This window comes from Diadema setosum, chromosome 1 (genome assembly GCF_964275005.1).
Source record: "Diadema setosum chromosome 1, eeDiaSeto1, whole genome shotgun sequence".
NCBI classification, from domain to species: domain Eukaryota; kingdom Metazoa; phylum Echinodermata; class Echinoidea; order Diadematoida; family Diadematidae; genus Diadema; species Diadema setosum.
In genome coordinates this window covers 14,730,534-14,750,685 of record NC_092685.1, presented here as the reverse complement: position 1 = coordinate 14,750,685, position 20,152 = coordinate 14,730,534, and the positions used below count along the sequence as shown (strand labels likewise).

The 20,152-nt window shown below is 38.0% G+C and overlaps 1 protein-coding gene across 2 annotated transcripts in view; it reads left to right on the top strand.

Moving 5' to 3' along the window:
• The window catches only part of LOC140227305 (protein numb-like), a 211,002-nt gene that overhangs the window by 174,483 nt on the left and 16,367 nt on the right, over positions 1–20,152 (top strand). For both annotated transcript variants that reach the window (XM_072307732.1, XM_072307728.1), the window contains 3 exons: positions 1,506–1,794; positions 8,285–8,359; positions 9,790–9,864. In XM_072307732.1, the coding sequence (XP_072163833.1) occupies positions 1,506–1,794; positions 8,285–8,359; positions 9,790–9,864 (439 nt within the window). The remainder of the gene's footprint in view (positions 1–1,505; positions 1,795–8,284; positions 8,360–9,789; positions 9,865–20,152) is intronic.

Genomic DNA, 20,152 nt, shown 5'->3' with positions numbered 1-20,152 from the left:
TATGAAGCACTAAAGCTAGGTGTTTGTTTTATCTGCAAATAGTAAATAACGCCTTTAATCCATCCTGACCATTATTGCACCAGATGCTGGCTGTATTGGTACTGTGGGCCAATTTTTCAGCATCCTTTAAATTGTCTTGCACAGTACAGTATGCTACAGGTACTCTCTCATCGATAAAGAAATAAAAGGGAAATAAGAATATTGTGTGTGTTTGTATGGCAATATGTAGGTGGGGGTATGTTTGTGTGCATATAACATGTATAATGTGTCATATACTTGTGTAGGAGTAACAAATACACTCCAAGTGATCTGCAGGCTGAATGTAATTGTTAGGTTTCAGAGCTCTTGTCAAGAAAGATATCACACCATCATGTCATTTCTTTTTACATCTGGACATTGAAAATCCTCTTGAGGTAACTTACTGTATCTAACATGATGCTATTGCTTTCTCTTTCACAACTATCTGATATCTTGTTTCTCATGATGGTTTTTGTCTGTTTACCAGCAGGGTTTGGGGGCAGTGGTGTACAGTATCAGACTTTTGTTTATATTCATATTTCATATGATTACAAACTTTGAAGATAGTAATGTTCCTTTCATTAAAGGAGATGTTGCCACATAGCAAAAGTGCTGTGCCGCCGCCCAGACAGGCTGTGTGGTTTTGTTGGTTTATATCATGCCATGCGACTCAAACACTGAGGGATTGCATATTCGGCCTATGTAGTGTGTAGGCTGGAATGTTATTGCTGTGTGCACACATAGGAGAGAAAGTAAACAGAACACTCCCCCACGTCATGTTTACAATCTCTACCAAGCAAGCATGTTTTCTTGTCACAGTTGACCTCAGAAACTCTTGAAGAAAGGTTTTCTTTTTTTTCCTTTTTTTTTTGCACTTACTTCCATTCAATGTATGACTAGCCAAGAAAGTATTGACAAAAACATTGATATGAAGCGAACCATCTTTTTTATAACTTTCAGATTTTTTTTTTCTCAGGTCAGCTAATTTTTACATCTGTTAGAGTGCAAACTATTATAGAACACAAAGATGTAGATGAAGATGAAGATAAGAATGTTTGTTAAGAAAATTTAAGGTGTCATTTGTGTGGAAAAAGAGTAGACAGACTTATGTAGAATATAAAACCAGTTTGGTTGAATTTTGCTAAAATGTATGGTCTTTTTTTAACAATGCAGATTTTAACCCATTGAGGACAGGCTGATTTTGCTACAACACGCATTTCCCATGGACCCCTGCCCGAGTATACTCGGGACTCGTCAATGGGTTAATTTCAATTTATCTCTATGGTGTTTGCGTACCAAGTGACGTTCAAATGGTATGACAGTTATATTTATTTTGAGAGAAAAAAGGTCGTTAATTTTAATTTGTACATAATTCACTGACAAAATATTATGTATCAATCATTTAACTCCTAAGCATACTCTTTGCTACAGTCATTATTCTAATGAAAGTCAATTATTATTATCTTCCCTTCCTGTCTCACTTACAGAAAATTCTTCTTTGGGGGTTCCAGCAGTAAGCGCAACCGGCGGCACAGCGACAGCGAGCCTCAGGCGGGTCCCAGCAGCGCCCCAACGCCGGCCTCACCCGCCCCATCAGCCCCAACCCAGTCACCGCAACGGAAAAGTCGGCTGCGCCGCTCGCTGAGTATGAAGCGCTTAAGGCGCAGCTTCCGCAGCAAGGCGGACACGTCGTACGTCCCGCCGGCCAGCAAGCCCCACCAGTGGCAACAAGATGAGAAGCTGGTCAGGGCGGGAACATGCAATTTCACAGTAAAGGTTAGTCTTTTATAAAGCAGTCCAAACATACAGGAACTTTTGAAGGAAACCAAACCCCTTGTGGTCAGTTACTATGAATGAATCCAGTGCAGATTTGAGCCAAACCAGGCTTGTGTTTTGTAGGTAAGGGAGTTAAAGCTTTTAACAAGCTAGAAATAAACAACTGGCCATATTGAGATATCTTGTTTTTTCATATTTCTTGTCATTGAGGTAAGTTCCTTGTCTTGAATCAAGATGTGTACCATGCAGAATGTATTTTTCTTAACATAATTGTAACAAAAGCTGGACCTTGAAAACGGTTAGAGGAAGATTAAGCGATATTTTATATTGTAAGTTCAAATTGAAATGAAAGTTGTCCACATCTTTTCATCAATTCTATATTATAAAAGCCAAACCTTATTCTCTGCCCGATTTTGTTCCAATGTTCACAAATTCATTTAGACTTTGGAAACATGACCATGAAAGGTCTAGTCTAAATGAGAGTTTGGCTGAACTAAAACTTGAACTTGATTTACATCCATGTGGTGAATGTTGCAGTCACATATAGATAGTATCTGTATTCTATCTCTTCCTTATTACCCTTTATGCAAATAAGCACTTAGCAAAACTTGATAAGCTTTGTCATCAGCGTACAGTAATCTGTTCGAGCTCATGCTGGGTGCAAATTTAGCAAGCCCACTAAAGATGTAGCAATGTGCCTCAGTCCACCTGGAAGGCCTTGGTGACACAAGGGGGATCAGGTAATCTGTATTAATTGACAATTAGTTTACAGATATCTGTGTCTATCAGTGAAGAAAGCACTCTAGAGTGTGTGTGCCAATCAGCAAACAAAACACAGCATGGGTTAATAATGGGGTCCACCTGTTATGCCTTACCTAAACAGTACAGTGTAGTTTAAGCATCATAATTGTCAATGATAGTATTGATACAATATAAATTTTGCAGTGACTACCAGGACTTGACATTAGTGGTGGCCCGGTGGCCCGGCGCCACTGAAAAGTGAAGTGGGGCCACCACATTTTCATAAAGGTTATGTTTTGGTGGCTCAATGGGGCACCGAAGATCGAAAATGAACCGTTTTATTTCACATTCGTATTTTGGGCCACCAAAATTACAAATTTAAAGAGTTCAGTGGCTCGAACGGGTCACTAGAGAAAAAAAGTTAGTGGCGAGCCCCGTGCTACTAAAAAATTTATTACTATAGAGAGGACATCATCAATACATGCATCTTACAGAGGAAGTCTAACAGACTTTTGTCTCCCTTTATACTGCACAGACTCTCATGTAGTTTGCTGAGTGTGTATTTACTTTGCCCAAAACCTGACATATTAACACACTTGTCTTTAATTTTCAGTCTTTGGTGTAGCAGCATCGAACAATGTTGCAATGAAGCTGCACTGCACTGCCTCTTATTTTTCTTACATTTTTGGATAACTAGACGTGCCAACAGATCATGCCATTACCTTTTTATTTACATATTTTGCCCACAAGTAGAACTGATACTATTCAAAGTTTGAAAGTTGTGGTGCCAAGTTAAAGAAGACTGGGTCATATGTATTTACAAGCATAAGAGAAAGAAAAAAACAAATAAACTTGTTTTTATAGAAACTATTTCATATAAAAGTCTTGATTTTCCTGGATGTTACAAACCCTTACTCTGAAAATAAAATTAGTGCACATTCATTATCATCATAGTTAGGTACAATTGTATGAGTCATTTCAGAATTCATTACTATGAATAAAAGATGATGAAACAGCCTACAGATGTATCAGCAAACTTTGTATAATGATTGGGGGGCTCCTTCAAATCTTCATTTTAACAAAGAGTTCTTTTAGTGCAGTCATCGGGTCAGCATCATCCACCACCATTTTATAAACGTTCAACACACACACACACACACACACACACACACACACACACATGCACACACACACATATACAGTACAATCGACTTCATTTTGCAAGAAAGCATGCATGTAATGTTTGCTTTTTCCTATCCATGACTTGCACCCAACAAAGCAGATTTGTGAGTAAATCTTGTCGTTTCTCACGCACTATTAAAAGCAGCGCTTGTTCCCCACATATCACAATTCATATTCTTGGCAGGTAGATGAAGTGTAGTTTGCTCAATGGACTGCTATTATCTTTCCTTCTTTGTCTTTTTCCATAGAGGTGCTATGTAACATGATAGTGAAGAGAGAGAGAGGGGGGGGGGGGGACATTCTGTGAAATTAAAACCAAGGTATACATTTTCTCAAGTGATCAGACACACCTAATACAGCTTTAAGCTTTTTTTGGCAATCCTGCTAGAAGCGCTGAGTTCCTGATTACATAATGATGAAGTAAAATTGTATCCTTGGGAAAATGGAAAGTTGATATGAGAAAGTTTACCTAGATTTTCAGCAAGATATTGATGTGAGAACTTGACTAAAGTAAAGTAAAGTAGACTATTGTTAAAGTTTTGGCAGCTTTCAACATTGTCTTCAAGAATGTTAAGCTTCAAATTATCTTACTTTCTATGCCTCCGCCATGAAGTGTAGCCAGAGGCATTATTTCATCCTATGTCTGATTTCAGTGAAATCGTTCGTATTTAGTCTGTTTCATTTTCCTCACATTGAAGTTTTACTCAGACGTTGAGTGGAGATTCCCTGCACAACCATTGAGATCACAGTGCGAGCATTACAGAGGAAACTGATATTTATGAATCTCATGCCAACTTTTCAGCAATGTGGATGCCCACATATTCCCATTTTAAACATTTTTTAAAGATGTGTTATATATTGTCGCTGGGGCGACAAGACCTCGTATCTACAAAATGTCAAATGTTTAGGAGAGCCTAAAAACATGGCAGCTAAAGCACTGTGGCGAATGGGATAGTCTTTCTTTTGACATGCCGTGGAGGCTTCATTTTTGGAGTAAGACGGTTGGGATTTGGACAGGACATCGCTTAACCCATTAATCCAAAAAAGTCATTTTCACCAAAATTGCAGATACAAGGTCTTGTCACCCCAGCGACGATATATATATTGCCACCTACAGCATGGTAAACAACAGGTAGAATTTTTAGAAAATAGGACATTTGTTGCAGCATGAAGAATTGTTACGCTGTGTAGGCATTGTCATCGAACACATTAAAAAAATAGGTATAGAGAAGCAGGTTGATGGAACAATTAGGTTGAAAATTGTGTTTTGAATGAGACAATATAATGATGTTAGTATGGTATTTTAATTGCCAAAATGGAAGGTTTTTCTCTCTATCATAGTGTCCCCAGCTTACTTTATTTCAATTTCGGTCCACACAGAATCCTGTTTCGTATGTCTCTCGGACTTTTTTGGATATCTTTGCCCACAAATGCTCTTCTTTCCAATGTATTTGTGTGTGTGTGTGTGTGTGTGTGTGTGTGTTTAAGTCTGTGCTTAACACTACTGTAAAAGTAACTAGATATACAGGTCACACATATTCATGAGATGTTGTTTCACAATTTGACCCCGCGGTTATCGCAAGTGCACTAGTGCCTGTCCAAATTGAATGTGATCAATAGAGTTATTTGGCGATATTTTTGCGTGTTGTTAAATTGACGGCCCAACAGTGATCTGCGAAATTCGCAAAAATTACACCCTCGCTTAAATAACGGCTTTTACTGCGTACCAAGGAGATTTTATTCTGTGATGCCCTCATCATCGTTTGCCCCGAGGTTATGGCATGTTCAGGGTCATACAGGAAATCATTGAGAGGAATGGGATGTTTGTCAAATCAATTCTTGTTTCCTTCTCCTCTTGGTTAGACTCCCTTGGTGATTACAGTGGGATGTTTTGACTGTCAACACCCACGCAAAGCGAGAAGGGATTCCCTGCCGATCAGTCTACTTCAGATTGCAAGAGGCACCAAACATGCCATGCATAAACTGTAAAATGACAGGCAGGAAATATCCCAGCACATTGCCATGCACATATTACAAGGAAATTTACAAATGAATGATTTCCTAAATAATGTATCCATTTCATGGTTGTTGAATCACCAGAAGGTGTAATGATGTCATTTCGTTCATGGCCGTAGTGTAGTTAAAAAAAATCTGCATCTGTATAGGTTTGATCTAGGTGTGTGAACTCCTGTTGTGTGTCTGTATCATGCTTAGCCCTGCTACCAAAACACTTACAGATTGTCTGTTTTTCAGTGACATGAAATATTCATGATTATGTGTGTATTCTCATAGTTAAGGAAACTTGCCTGTAATTTGAATTGTATTACAGATTGCCATACAAATATGGTAGCTGATACAACGCAGCATCATTATTTTCCAATCAGAATACTGTATAAGTGGATATTTTCGCGCGACTATTCGCGGTTGGCCGGGCAAGAAGAGTTTCGCGTGTTTTTAATTCCGCGGAATCAAGACATCACGCACAGGAACATATGGCAAGCAAAAATATTTGTGTGCTTTTATTTTCGCGCTAGTTTGTGGATGCGCGAAATGCACGAAAATTTCAACACCGCGAAAATTTCCACTTTTACAGTAGTGGGGTGGGTTGATTGTCTCACATTAGGAAATGATTAGGCTTGAAATATAACAATATCTGACATGGTACACAGTAGCAAATGATAGGAAAACACCAAAACAAAAGTCTTTGAAATTTAAGTAAAGTTATAGCTCACTAGTCTATACACATAGTGGATGTTATGAAACATAAAGCATCAATTTACAGTCTAGACTAACTTTTAATGTTGGAAAATTGCTATGATAACTTTATAGATACTTAATCAGTTTATGTTAAAAAAAAAAGACCCCTTTGACAAACAGTGTTAGATTGCACAATTTATCCCACTTGCATGTACGTAGATTTGAATTAGTAGATTTGTTTTATAAAGAGAGCATAGTCCCATAAGTTTTAGTAAACCTTTGTTTTTCCTGTTGTACAATATTAGAATCCATACTTCATAGGGAGTTTGATTATACTACAATTAAGAGTAGGCCTACACTCTATCTGTCATTAATACATTCAGATATAGACATTTTCCCAAAATGTAAAAAAAAAAAAAAAGAAAAAAGAAAAGTGTATAAAACTATGCTAGGTAAATTGTGGCTATATATGCAAAATGTGTCATGTGCAGGCTTTGTGATTATGCAAGAGTTTGCACAAACTTTGTGGGAGACCCCCCCCCCCCCCCCCTTACAAAAAAGTAAAGTTGTCCTGGATGCAAGACTACATGAATGATTGTGAGGACTTGCAGGGAGCATTCCAACAAAGGTCATGATCAAACTACCAAGGCTGACCCTTAAACTGAGCCAAGGAAATCCTATTGAAATCAGTGGGATAGTGCCTTTGATGGAAACAACCTCCCCGCCCCCTCTATCTATCTATCTATCTATCTATCTATAGATCGATCTATCTATCTATCTATCTATCTATCTATCATCTATCTATCTGCACAGCACTTATCGTCTCAATCAGTCCCATGTGGTTTGCATGCACTTTCATTTTTCGATTGAAAACATGTAGACGAGAAGGGATAAATGTGTGTTCCACCCCACCCCTTTCCTCCAGCTTATTGCCATATTATATATTCCATAGAGGCAGTGTAGAAAGGATTGCAGATGAAACTTGGCAGATGATTTATAGTGTACTCTGCCACAGTCTCTGAAAGAATAGTAAAATTAATGAAATATTTAAGGTGGGGGGGGGGGGGGAGTGGGAGGGGAGAAGGACCAGCTGTTTCCTGTGCCTCATGCAGCATATGATTTGACATGCTGTAACCCGGGGTACATTTTTTTGTTGCTATATACATTTATATACACACTGCTCTCACCCGACCAAAATTTAGCTGTCGGTAATAACAATCCTAATTCCAGTTCATTCCTGTTCAGACATGCTGAACGTAATACAACAATAATACAGCAATATTTGTTTAAAGATAATTTTTGCCAAAAATTACTATTGTAGGCCACCATAGTGGCAGGGATGTACTGTTTAGGACCATACTTATCATCAGAGAAAGAGAGTGAGAGAGAGAAAAAGCAAGTTGAATTACAGGATTTATTTGATGTGTTAGCATTCATTTAATGTGGTGGTAAGATTACTATCACACTCTTTGTGCATGAAGCATTATAAGATTGCTGTCACCCAACTTTGGGTTACCCTTTTGTACTGCACAAAAATTGAAAATGAATGGTTAAACAAAAATGCACATTTTTAGTGGGTACCACAGGGTATTGTAAACCACATTACTGGTACTTGGAAACCTGCTTCATTACATGTACATGCTACATTTCATTGACTGCAGTGACTTTCATTATGATTGGAAATCTATGATACCATTATTGGCAGCAGATCTCGCATTCACATTATGTCGAGGAGTCTGTAAAACAATATTTTATGGATGTGTGGAGCCAAGGTGTGGGGGAAACGGTCACTTTTGCCCCCCCCCCCCCCATATGACAATGGAATGATTTTTCAACATGTATAATTATGTCACTCCATTCTCTTCGGCAGTACCTTGGATCTATAGAGGTATCAGAGTCGAGAGGGATGCAGATATGTGAGGAGGCGGCCAAACAGCTTAGAATGGTAAGTGTTCAATGGCGTCATGGCTTTCCCACAGTTTTACTTTCGCTTTCATTACGTTCAGCGCCTCTACCTATGTTTGTACAGAAAACTGGTTGTGGCACACTCTCAAATGGTTATTTTTATTAACCACCAAATGTGCATGTTTTTTTCTCAGTCAGGACCATTAGTGTATCAGTTTAATTGGCTTCGAGTCTTTTACAGACCACAAGTGTTTGTTGTGTTTATTATGGTGACCCTTCAAAGTGTAGGTATTAAAGTTATGAACAAATACTCAATATAGTAAGCAGCCGTGTTCTCTCGTTCTGCTTTTTTGTAGGTAATTCACAATTCATATTTTTTCTTATAACCAATTGCCAAGTTGGGGAAGCAGATTTTCAAATTAATGCAAAACACTTGCCCAAACAGGAATTTTACTTGGAAAAAAAAAAAAATGGCTTGCCCAACTTCGATTTTCACTTACCGCAGGCAATCAGGCAAGCGCTTATGTTTCACCATGGTATTTTGTAATATATCATACCAAAACAACTTTGATAGAGTTTTAGTGAAATTTTCAGTAAATTCATTGGGTACTCAGGCAGAATTCCATATGTTCAGATGTGCCTTGTAGGCAACATATGATGACACACGACCCCAAGAGATTTTTTGTTTCATTTTCATAATCTTTACAAAGGGGGACATTTGAGAGCAAATTTACAAGTTACGGGTATGAAAAGCAATTTTGAACATTCTTTTTGCTTGAGTGGTTCACACTGATTTTTATTTCAAAGTGTGATGTTGTGAGCAAGATGTATTCACTAGTACCAGCCACAGGGCGCATTTATGTATGAGGAAGTGCAAGTAATGTCTGTCTGCAGATATGTACAATTGTATGGTGCACTTAGGAACCAATCACCATTTATATAGTAAAGGACGCCATAAATATGACTGTAGATGCCAGCTGATGTCTTGAAATGACTAGCAACTAGTAGTTTGTTGACTAGAGTGTAGCTAATTCGTGAACGACTGTCACGAATTCAGTTCGACATTAGCATTGCTTATTGGACAAAATAACATGAATGCAGACACGGAGAGAAGTGATGTGGTTTCAAATGATGCATATTTGTGCTAAAGGATGGTGCAATGGTGCTTGACTGGGGTATTTGACTAGTAAGATCAAACATTGCTACACGGTGAACACCTCAGAGAGAAATCCACTCCCTGTAGTAAGTTTCGAGCCCTCTAAATGAAATTTGGCTCATGTGTATAAGTGTCGAGGTACTCATGTATCAGATACTGTTTGTAGAGTACCAACAGTAGCTGCCTTTGACTTCCTTTTAAACTTGTAACTAAGATGACTTGCTACATTTTGTTTTCAAATACTAGATGTATATAAATACACAGAAATTTCTTTGACTTGTTACTTTATTCATTTGTGTGTTTGTTTTGTACAGAGCACGCGGAAGAAGCTGCGAGCTGTCCTGTGGGTTTCATCTGATGGACTTCGGGTTGTGGAAGAAGAAAGCAAAGTGAGTTACATTAAGTCTCCTAGATGATTTTTAATGAAATATGAGGAAAAAATATACTGTATACGGCATATATTTCGCGAGTCTAAATTTTCGCGAATTGGGAATTCCCGACGATTTCGCAAGTGGTTAAATTCGCGATCGTGGAGTCCTGTACTGAATGGAGAATTGTACAGAGTCAACAAATTTTGCATGTCTTTAAAGGACAAGTCCACCTTCATATACATAAGCATTGAGAGAATGCAGCAATATTAGTAGAACACATCAGTGAAAGTTTGAGGAAAAACGGACAATCCGTTCAAAAGTTATGAATTTTTAAAGTATCTGCGCAGTCACTGCTGGATAAGAAGACTACTACAGTGTATGATGTCACATGCGTACAACGATACAAGGAAAATAAAAAGAGAATTTCACAAAACTTTACTTTTTGAATAAAGTGCAAATTTCTTCGACTTGTTACTGACGTATGTTAAGGGTAATATTATTCCCCCTGCCTTCTGTAAGAGAGAAGTCGAGTGTTCTTTTGTTTTGCGAGAAAAATGGAAATATGTTGAATTTTCTCTATTCTTTCTTTATAACATTGTACACATGTGACATCACAAGCTATAATAGTCTTTCATCCAGCCGTGACTGAGCAGAAACTTCAAGAATTCATAACTTTTGAACGGATTGTACGATTTTCCTCAAACTCTCACTGATGTGTTTTACTAATATTGTTGCATTCACTCAATCCACATGTATATGAAAGTGGACTTGTCCTTTAATTTCGCGAATGGCACCGGACTTGCGAAATTCGCAAAAATAAAAACCTCGTGAAATATTCGGCGTATACAGTAATGAAAGATTTGCCTGGGGAACATTTTACCCAAGGTCGACACTCATGAATGTTCTGCGACAGTGTTCCTGATATTAGACACCGCACTGTATGACTCTCACAAGTAACAGGAGACAGTTAAAGGGAAAGTTTCCCCAAACTTTGTGTGTGTGTGGATTCAGCAAATGCGGAAAGATTAGTAGAACAACCTGTTAGGGCTTGACGATAATCAGACAATCCATGAAAAGATAATGAATTTTGAATTTGCAGTAAATTTCATTCGCCGCCCTGTCTAGATTGGATCCAAACAATGATTTTGCAGGGTTGCAGTAGTAGAAGAATATGAAGAAACCTTTGATGAGATAAACTTCACATTGGTTATTGTTGCAAGGACACCACAAGAGCACTGGACCCACCTTCTGCAGAAGGCATGGGGTATAGCACTAACTTACCCAACGTACCATATATGGCAGGAAATAGTTTTCCTGGAATCGCATAGCAATTTGCTATGCATTTTTGTATGACTGCCATACAAAATGTCATTTGCATAGCAATTTCATTACATAGACTTGTAAACCATTTTGTTTGAAATGTATGTCCATTGACTGAAATTACTATTCAATTTCGACAAGGGAAATTATTCCTTGTCAATGTCTAGATAACAGGTCAGGGGAATGTGTTTCTTTTTCTTGTGAACTAGAGTTTTAAAGTTTTTTAATTGCCAATTCATATCGTTCCAGTGGTGGGACAGGGTGTGCTGTGTGGAAATAATGGAAACTTTCATAATTCCTACACTTTGAATAGATTTATTGATTTTCTGTAGATTTTAATCAAGTGTTTCACAATTAAAATCTTTCCTGCATTTGCTATTAAAAAGCTATGAATATGTTGGGGGGTTGGGAGGGGGGAGGAGTATCATTGTATATCATTCCATGCATGCCACTTCACACTATGGCAGGGAGATAAAATGAAAATGTATGCTGTACAAGACGAGTTATATGGAATATATAGCTCAGCTTGACGTTTGGTATCTTTTGATCATCATTTTCGCAGCAGTTTTGCCAACTCTGTTGGATGCAAGACCTGATTTTGTGTCTGAATGAAACCTCAGTGTTCTGATGTTGTTTTTATGAAGAGAAATTCCATTGGAAATATGCAGCACATGGCAGATGTCATCTAGCTCTGTGTGAAGTCTGCACCGTTTTAAAAACTTTTCCATCGTTTCATGGAGTAAATGGTATTTTGCCCTGATCATCGTTTATGAAAATTTGTTCATCGTTTATGAAAATTTGTTCCCAATGTTAGCAAGTCTCAACATATGGGCAATATTTTATATCTGCTTTTCTTTCAAGAATTTTGTCAACTCATATACTGTACGAGCTGAAATTTTCGCATGCAGATATTTTCGCGAATTGCTACTTGGAGGACATTTGCGCGTGTTGTTAATTTCGCGGTTGCGACGGTCTAACTGAACGTAACTATTTGCGCGTTGTTATTTTCGTGTGTTGTTATTTTCGCGGTTCAAAGGCGATTCGCGAAATTCGCGAAAATAAAACCACCGCGAAAATTTCAGCTCGTACAGTACTGCTCATTTTTAGCTCATGAGTGTTTTATGCTTGTTGATTTGTGTAAAAAATAGGGTTTTTCTTTTCTTTTCATAGAAAACAGCATTAAAAAAAAAATATGGATATCATGGCAGTATATTCCTAAACTGTTCATAAATATCAATATGTTTCCAAACTCAGGGAAATCCTGACATGTCTGGGGTATGTTTACAATCTTGTGGCATTAAGTAAGAAGCTTGTCATTAAATTCAGCATAATGGATGTGCTGGTAGGCGTTGTGGCTAATGCCTTTTGAAGAAGACAATGCTGTTTTGAGTGTTGCCTGCCATCAAAGCAAGTCTTTTTCTCTTACCTGTGAAACAATGGAGTGGCAGTAAAATGTAAATATGGATTTCATTCGTTTGTGCCCACTGACATCGGTGAATTTTAAAGTCAGCATCAGTGATACAAACATGTGCATCATATGATTACAATTAATAGTATTCTGAGGTTTCAAACATTTTTTCTCTCTTTTTGTGGACAAGACAGACTGTTAGCAAAGTATCTGTATTTACAACAATACACTGTGTATAACCATGTAGCTACAAATCGTTTGTAGCTCCATGGTATAACTTAAGGCCATCTTTCCATTTTCATTTTGGCTTCAAATTTTTCATTTTGTATTTACAACAATACACTGTGTATAACCATGGAGCTACAAATTGTTTATAGCTCCATGGTATAACTTAAGGCCATCTTTCCATTTTCATTTTGGCTTCAAATTTTTCATTTTGTATTTACAACAATACACTGTGTATAACCATGGAGCTACAAATTGTTTATAGCTCCATGGCCATCTTTCCATTTTCATTTTGGCTTGCCTGTGAATAGCAGACATGTATGAAATGCCTGGAAGAATTAACCTCCTTCATAGTACAGGGACCATTGCATTAATGTGTGTACCAATATGTGGCAGAGCAGAATGCGTTCAAATTGAGTTTATGAGAACTTTGACCTGTCACTCCGATGCTGCCAGTGAATAGTCTTTTCCCAGACTCTTGATAAACAGTGATAAGGGTGTATTGAAACCCTCTTGATCTCTCATTTTCATTACCAATTTTTCCCCACAAGAGTCCAGAACTCTCTTTCTAACAGTGATCGATACAACATGAGATAATATTTATGTTCACTCGTATGCTGCAAGTGAATAGTCTTCTCCCAGACTCTTAACACACAACGATTAGGGTGTTTTAAAACCCGCTTGATCTCTCACTTTCAGTATCATTTTTTTCCCCCCAAGAGTCTCAGATAGATACTAGTATTAGTACAGCATGCAATACTGTATACGCTGTTATTTTCGCGTACAGATATTTTTGCGAATGACGAGGCAATAGACATTTTCGCGAGATGTTGTTTTTGCGAATTGACGCCGACGCTTACATTAATGCACTATTAACAGGGCACATGGAGACATTTTCGCGTGTTGTTCAATTCCCGATCCAACTGTGATGAGCGAAATTCGCAAAAATTAAACCCTCGCGAAAATAACAGCTTATACAGTAATTTTTATGTTCACTCGTAAGCTTCAAGTGAATAGTCTTTTCCCAGACTCTTGAAACACAATGATAAGGTCGTTTTAAAACCCTCTTGATCTCTCACTTTCAATATCATTTTTTTTTCCCCACAAGAGTCCAGAATTCTCTTGGCAGTGATAGATACAGCAGGCGATAATTTTTATGTTCACTTATATGCTGCAAGTGAAAAGGTCAATTTACAGAAAAGCAAGCTGATCATCAAAACAAAATGATTTGATTTGTGAACAGCAATGTTTCTTATATTTTGACATATATGCATTTAATGAGTAATATTGTTATGATTAAAAGAGTTTATGTGAATATGGAACCAGAGCAGTGATGTGTCCTAGATGGATTTATAAAAATTTGCTACAAATTATAATGTGATACTTGCAAATATTTAGTCATTTTATTTTTGCTCATCAGGAGCTCTTGTAGCACAGAGAATATGTTTACAAGGGTTCTGCATGTTATAAATTGATAAAATACAATGTTTTCATATCATTATTTCAATTTCAGGGTAATTTAATAGTTTTCATTTCATGTTTCATTCTTCTTTGCATATTTCAATTTGATTTTCAGGGAGGAAGTTATATTGATAGCATCCATTAGAAAATGGAGTTCAGGCAATTCATTAAAGATGTAATTTCATAATTGAAACTGAAAGGTACATTTTCATGAACAAGCACTTGTGCGGACCGTCTTGACAGGGAGTTCCGCTGAGCTCGTATCATTAGGCGTTCGCTTTCTGCTCGGATGACGTCAGAGTCTTGCACGGGAAAGAGATTTACATCTGAAGCTTGTACCCCTGAAGCCTGCTGTGCAGAATTGTCGAAAAATGAATGGCGAAACCATAGACCTAATTTGATTGACAGAAATAACAGACCCATCTCTGGATGGTAGATTTGCACATGATGCGGCACAGGCACGGAGTAAACAAAATTATACCTGGCTTCCCATCCTACGTTCGAGTTAGAACGGAGAATTTGTATGTTCTTCGCCTGAACCCCTGACCCGTATAATATGATTTTGTTGGGAATGAGCATTTTATTTCTTCGATAGAACCTACTCAGGATATGATATGAATACATTTGGATCCATGCAGAGACTTCTCAGAAGTTCAGTAATGGATTTTAGTAATTGGGGGTTTAAGACTGTTGCAGAGGTTCTCATCACATGGGCAACAGCTTTTTATGGAGTGCAGATTTGAGGGTATGAATGCCATGGACTGCTTTGCTACGACGATACAATACTTAGCCATGACAAAGACAACTTGCAGATGAGAATGTATGCCATGATCAAATCAACATACACACTGATTTTCCTGTGGTGTCTTCATGATACTTCTCATATTATCAGTGAGTCATATTCCTGGTAGCTGGTGTGACTGTCTTCCTCCTCTATTTGTGAATAAATTTGTACTGTAATTATCTGTAATAACAATCATTACAGATCATTTATAGCTGCTGCTTTTTTATGAAATCTTATTTTCCAACACATTCTGTAAATTCGTACATGGTTTTGATTCAGTTGCCTTGTGGTCTCAATCTGGAACACTTGACTTCAAAATACCTCCATATGATATGGAGACAGAGGTATTATTCTCTGATGTGTTAGTTCTATCATTACCTCAGTGGGTAACTTGTGTTATGATCAGGTGTTACTTTAAAGGGGATTTAATTATGCACTGCACTCTTTTTGAATGCAGCAAGAACCCCTTGCCACACACATCTGAATGCGCATCCAAACAACCTACATATATAAGTCATAAATATACAGCTGAAGTACAGGCCTAGCCAATCTTTGGACCCTGTTCATTTGAATGTATTATGTGTACACCTCCTCCTCACATCGTGTAGGCAATAGGTGTTTGCCAAAATCCATCACTCACAGCTGAGATGTCTGGTAAATATTGGCTACAGGTTTGTGGCACAGTCTTCACCAGGTCTAAAGATGTAGGCATGCCAGTGACGTATGCCAATGATATTCATCCATTTCTTTTTAAATCTTAAAAAGATTTTTGTGGTCACATTTTTTTTTTTTGCAGAAAAAGAATGTCATGTAATAGTCAACAAAAGTCTCCATTTGAGCAAATATTTTCTTTTTGTAAACCAAGGAAATCCATTGTTTTCTTCTTGCAAGCATCCTTATTATTTTCTCCTCTTTTTAGTTTGCATGATAAATAGTATCATTCCACTGTAACAGATAGATTGTTTGAATGCCAATTTTGTGTGTACATGATATGTTTCCATCAGCGGATACCAGGTATTGCATATATCTATTTCAACTTAACAAAAGGACCTTGAGGCAGAAATGTTGTGTTTATTCCAGCATACTAAACTCCAAATCAGATGCAATCCCGAGGCAGAATTCCAAATTGTTTGGTCATAGTATGATGGCGACCGACTTCATGAATTGCTGATGATGTTCAGAGGGCTGTCTGGAGCCTGTTGATTCAAATTAGAATTCAGGATGAGAACGCCCTAAGTGAATAGCTTAGGATGGCAGGTAATCCTGCCAAATGCTAAAGGTGTTGTCTTCATTTGCAGTATCTGTGTATTTGCCAAGTACTGTATAACTATACCATGTAGGTGTTCAGGGTTCAACAATACACCATAATAATACTGAAGTGATATGGGTTGGTCGCTAAATAGTGTACAATTTTGTTGGAGATGGAATATGATATCATAAAACAGTTTTATGGAATATTCATGCTTATTCTGAAGTTAGGTTTCAGATGATACTCACTTTCCAAACCCTGTAAACGGCATACTTTGTGCAGGAGTCTACCGGTGTGTGTATGAGTGTAAGCAATTTAGTCCCCACACAATAATCATGGGAATATGACTGTGAATGCCACACCTTGGAAGCTCTAGTAAGCAAGTTTCCTGTCCAGGTGCAAAGTATGAATGCTTTATCAGTGGCACACAAGCACACACTCACACACATAACTATTGACTCCGGTACATTTTTAATTTTTTACAGGGGGTTGGCAGTAGGTCAGTTCGGAGTTCAGCTTATGTACACATTTGTGCAAATTACCTTCCTTATTTTCTCAGGTTGGTAGGCACCTCACTCATTTTCAAAATGACTAAGACCCCGTTTACAGTGTGAGACTCGGCCGCGGCTCGGCCACAGCCGAGCCCGCCTTCATTTCAGTGTAAACGCGCAGAAGGCCAAATGCGGGGCCAAAATTGGCCACGCATTTGGCCTCACTCTGGAGGTGGTCTCGGCCACGGCCGAGCCGCGGCCGAGCCCCGCTTTTTCTCAGTGTAAACGCAAACTGGGCCAAATGCGCGGCCAATTTTAGTCTGGCTTCCTAACCCTCTTCCCGTACTATTTCGCTATTCAGGATATTAACCCCCTCAACGTCGAAAACTAGTATAGTTTAAGGTGGTTTTGTCCTGCAAAGGATTTTTCCTGCGGCAAAGGCCTTTGCCCGAACGGCAACTTCGTCGCCACAGAATTCAGTGGGCAAAGGGTCTGAAAACCAGACTATACCAAATTGCGTTTGTTTACAAGTAGAGCGCCACTACAACTAAATATTGAAAGGTTTGAATTGAAAGCACGGCCGGCCCGGCAGTGTAAACGGACAAAATTGCGGGGCTCGGCCGCGGCTCGGCCCAGCCCCGCACTGTAAACGGGGTCATACAAAGCATAAACTTGCCTAGCATAACAATTTATGGAATTTATCAATCATATTCAAACAAAGAATGAACTTACAAAGACCAGGTGACAAAATGTTCTGTCAGTTTCAGTACTTGGGAAAGAATCCATTTCATTGTTTTGCAGTGAATGTACTAACAAACTTCAATTTTCTACTGATATTACCATATGCCAGGCTTGCTGTGAGGTGGATGTGCTGGGATCATATGAATAATCACTCTATCATAGAAGCTTATCTCAATGAATTTAAAAACCAAACAAGCCTGTTTAATAGTACGAATGGCAGGTGCCAGTAATTGACACCAAAGACAATCTATTCCTTTGTCTTTTTTTTTTTGCAGGCGCATCCCCAACTTTTGACATTTTCCCCACATGAAAATATGGCATAAATTTCAGGATTGCTCTCTGACGTATATTTTCTTAGTTATTTGAGATGAAAATTGTATCTTTTTTAAACACCCAGTACCAAGAGTTCAAGATGCATTTGTGATTAAGTTCACAGGTAAACATATCAACTGCCAAATCCAACTGTAGCAGAAGCATAATGTAAGGCTTCAAACATGTATTCAAACTATATAATATCAGATATTTCTCTCTTTTTTATGTTCAGATCTACAAGGTGCGCATTCTTGGATAATTTGCTTGACATGATATACATTTGTATGATGAACATGATACACAGAAATCACATTATTTTGTTTGTCATTAAATTTGGTAACTAATATCATGTAGTTATGCAAAATTGCTTTATGTGATGATTGATCTGCTTTTCCTAAAGTTCAAAACTGTCTCCACAAGGGCATATCAGTATCTCCGGTCCACTGGCAATTTTAGAAGGGAGGATTCGATCGATTGTTTTCCGCTAGAGTGACGGAAGGCAAGTTTGGAGTGTGAGAGATCGCATAACTGGGTCATATTTCGAACTCTTGTGCCTTGCCTCGGAACCAGCTAAAAGCTGCTATCTGTTGTACAATCTTGAAGGCATACTTTTTCCAGAGCTAGAAGTATATCCACGTTACATTTTACAAATGACAGTACATGTATCATACCATGATCAGTCTTGCACTGATATGCATGCACCACGGCATCAATAACTCAAGGCCATGCGAGTGGTCCATATGGACAAGAATAAGAAAATCTGTAGCTAGTGATGATTCTTATATCGACAGGTATGTCAGACAGCATTTAAAGGGGAATTCCAGACAATTTTCATAATTTCACATCATGTAGTACTTACAGTCTGTAAATCAATAGTGCCATGTATAGATTTGTGGAATTTATTGTGGTCTTTGAGCAGATAAGCCAATACTCTGAAAAACCCCCACAACAAATTACACTGAACAAGGGTGATGACTTAGAAACTTACATATTCAGGTGAAGTAGCAATGTAATTCCATTACAATACCACTTCCTTAAAAACTTCACCTGTGTAGAATTTATGCATGCTTTCTCCTTGTGTTCTTCTTCCATGAGCACCCAATGCTTCATTCTTATGTGAAGCTGGTATGTCATTATCCTTGTTCACTGTAATTTGTTATGAATTGTGAAATTATTCTTATAGATATCCATCCCAATCACTAAAAATTCTGTAACTCTGTACCAGTTAAACCAATTTATAGATGTTCAACTACAAAAGTCAGAAAATTATCCAGAGTTCTCCTTCAGTAAAATGTGTGAATCAGCAAACTGTCCTAGTCTTGTCTGTGTAATAGATAATTGTCCAGTATCACATATGTTTGATGATGCTGCAGAATATTCATGATATCAAGGCAAGGATATAATAGTCTCTGGACAGTATGAGGAAACTGTCTGTAATTCATCTTCGTCTCCATGGATACCAGCCAAGGGCTTTAGGATGCAGGCAGTGGCAAGTAGAATAGAGACATTGTTTACAATGTCTGAGATGGGGAAAGGCAAACGTGGTGCCCTATTCATGATGTGTTTGCTGTAGACATGTTACAGCCTCGGCTGTCGACGTGCCACAACCCTGGCAAGCTCTTACAGCACCACTGTGTACATTATGGGCCTTAGCCACAATCATACCAACGCAGCTTTTGCAAACTAAATCAATTAACCTTGATATTTGCAGCACGGTAATTTTCGCAAAATGTAAAAGATTTTTTGTTGTGTTTTTCAGTGACTGTTATCAATGGAAGGGTAGAAATGTTTTTTGGTGACTGTCATCAATGGAAAGGTAGAAATGACAAAATAATGGTATGATCCACATAATATGCATGTCAACTTTCCACTGTGACTGTTGCAAATGCTCTGGTATGTTTTTATCATTATTATTTTCAATATTTTCATCATTGAACTATGATCGTTATCATCCTTTCCATTGTCATCATCATTGCCATTGCTATTATCTTTTCTATGGTCGCAGACAAAATATCAGGAAATTTTGTTGCACTGAAAGAAGCTGTATAGGCCTAACAGTTTCATACAACTTTGGATGGTTTTAGACAAGTTGATCATTTATCTATGGAGACAAAATTGCACGGTTAGAGTATGATGATAATTATACTGACATATAAACCAAAGATATGCATTATAACAAATGCAACTTGCACAATATGCATTCACACACACACACACACACACACACACACACACACACACACACACACAAATACACACAAGTGTGGGTACATAGTTTTCGAGAGGGGTGACCACAGGCAGCTCAGAGGCCAAAA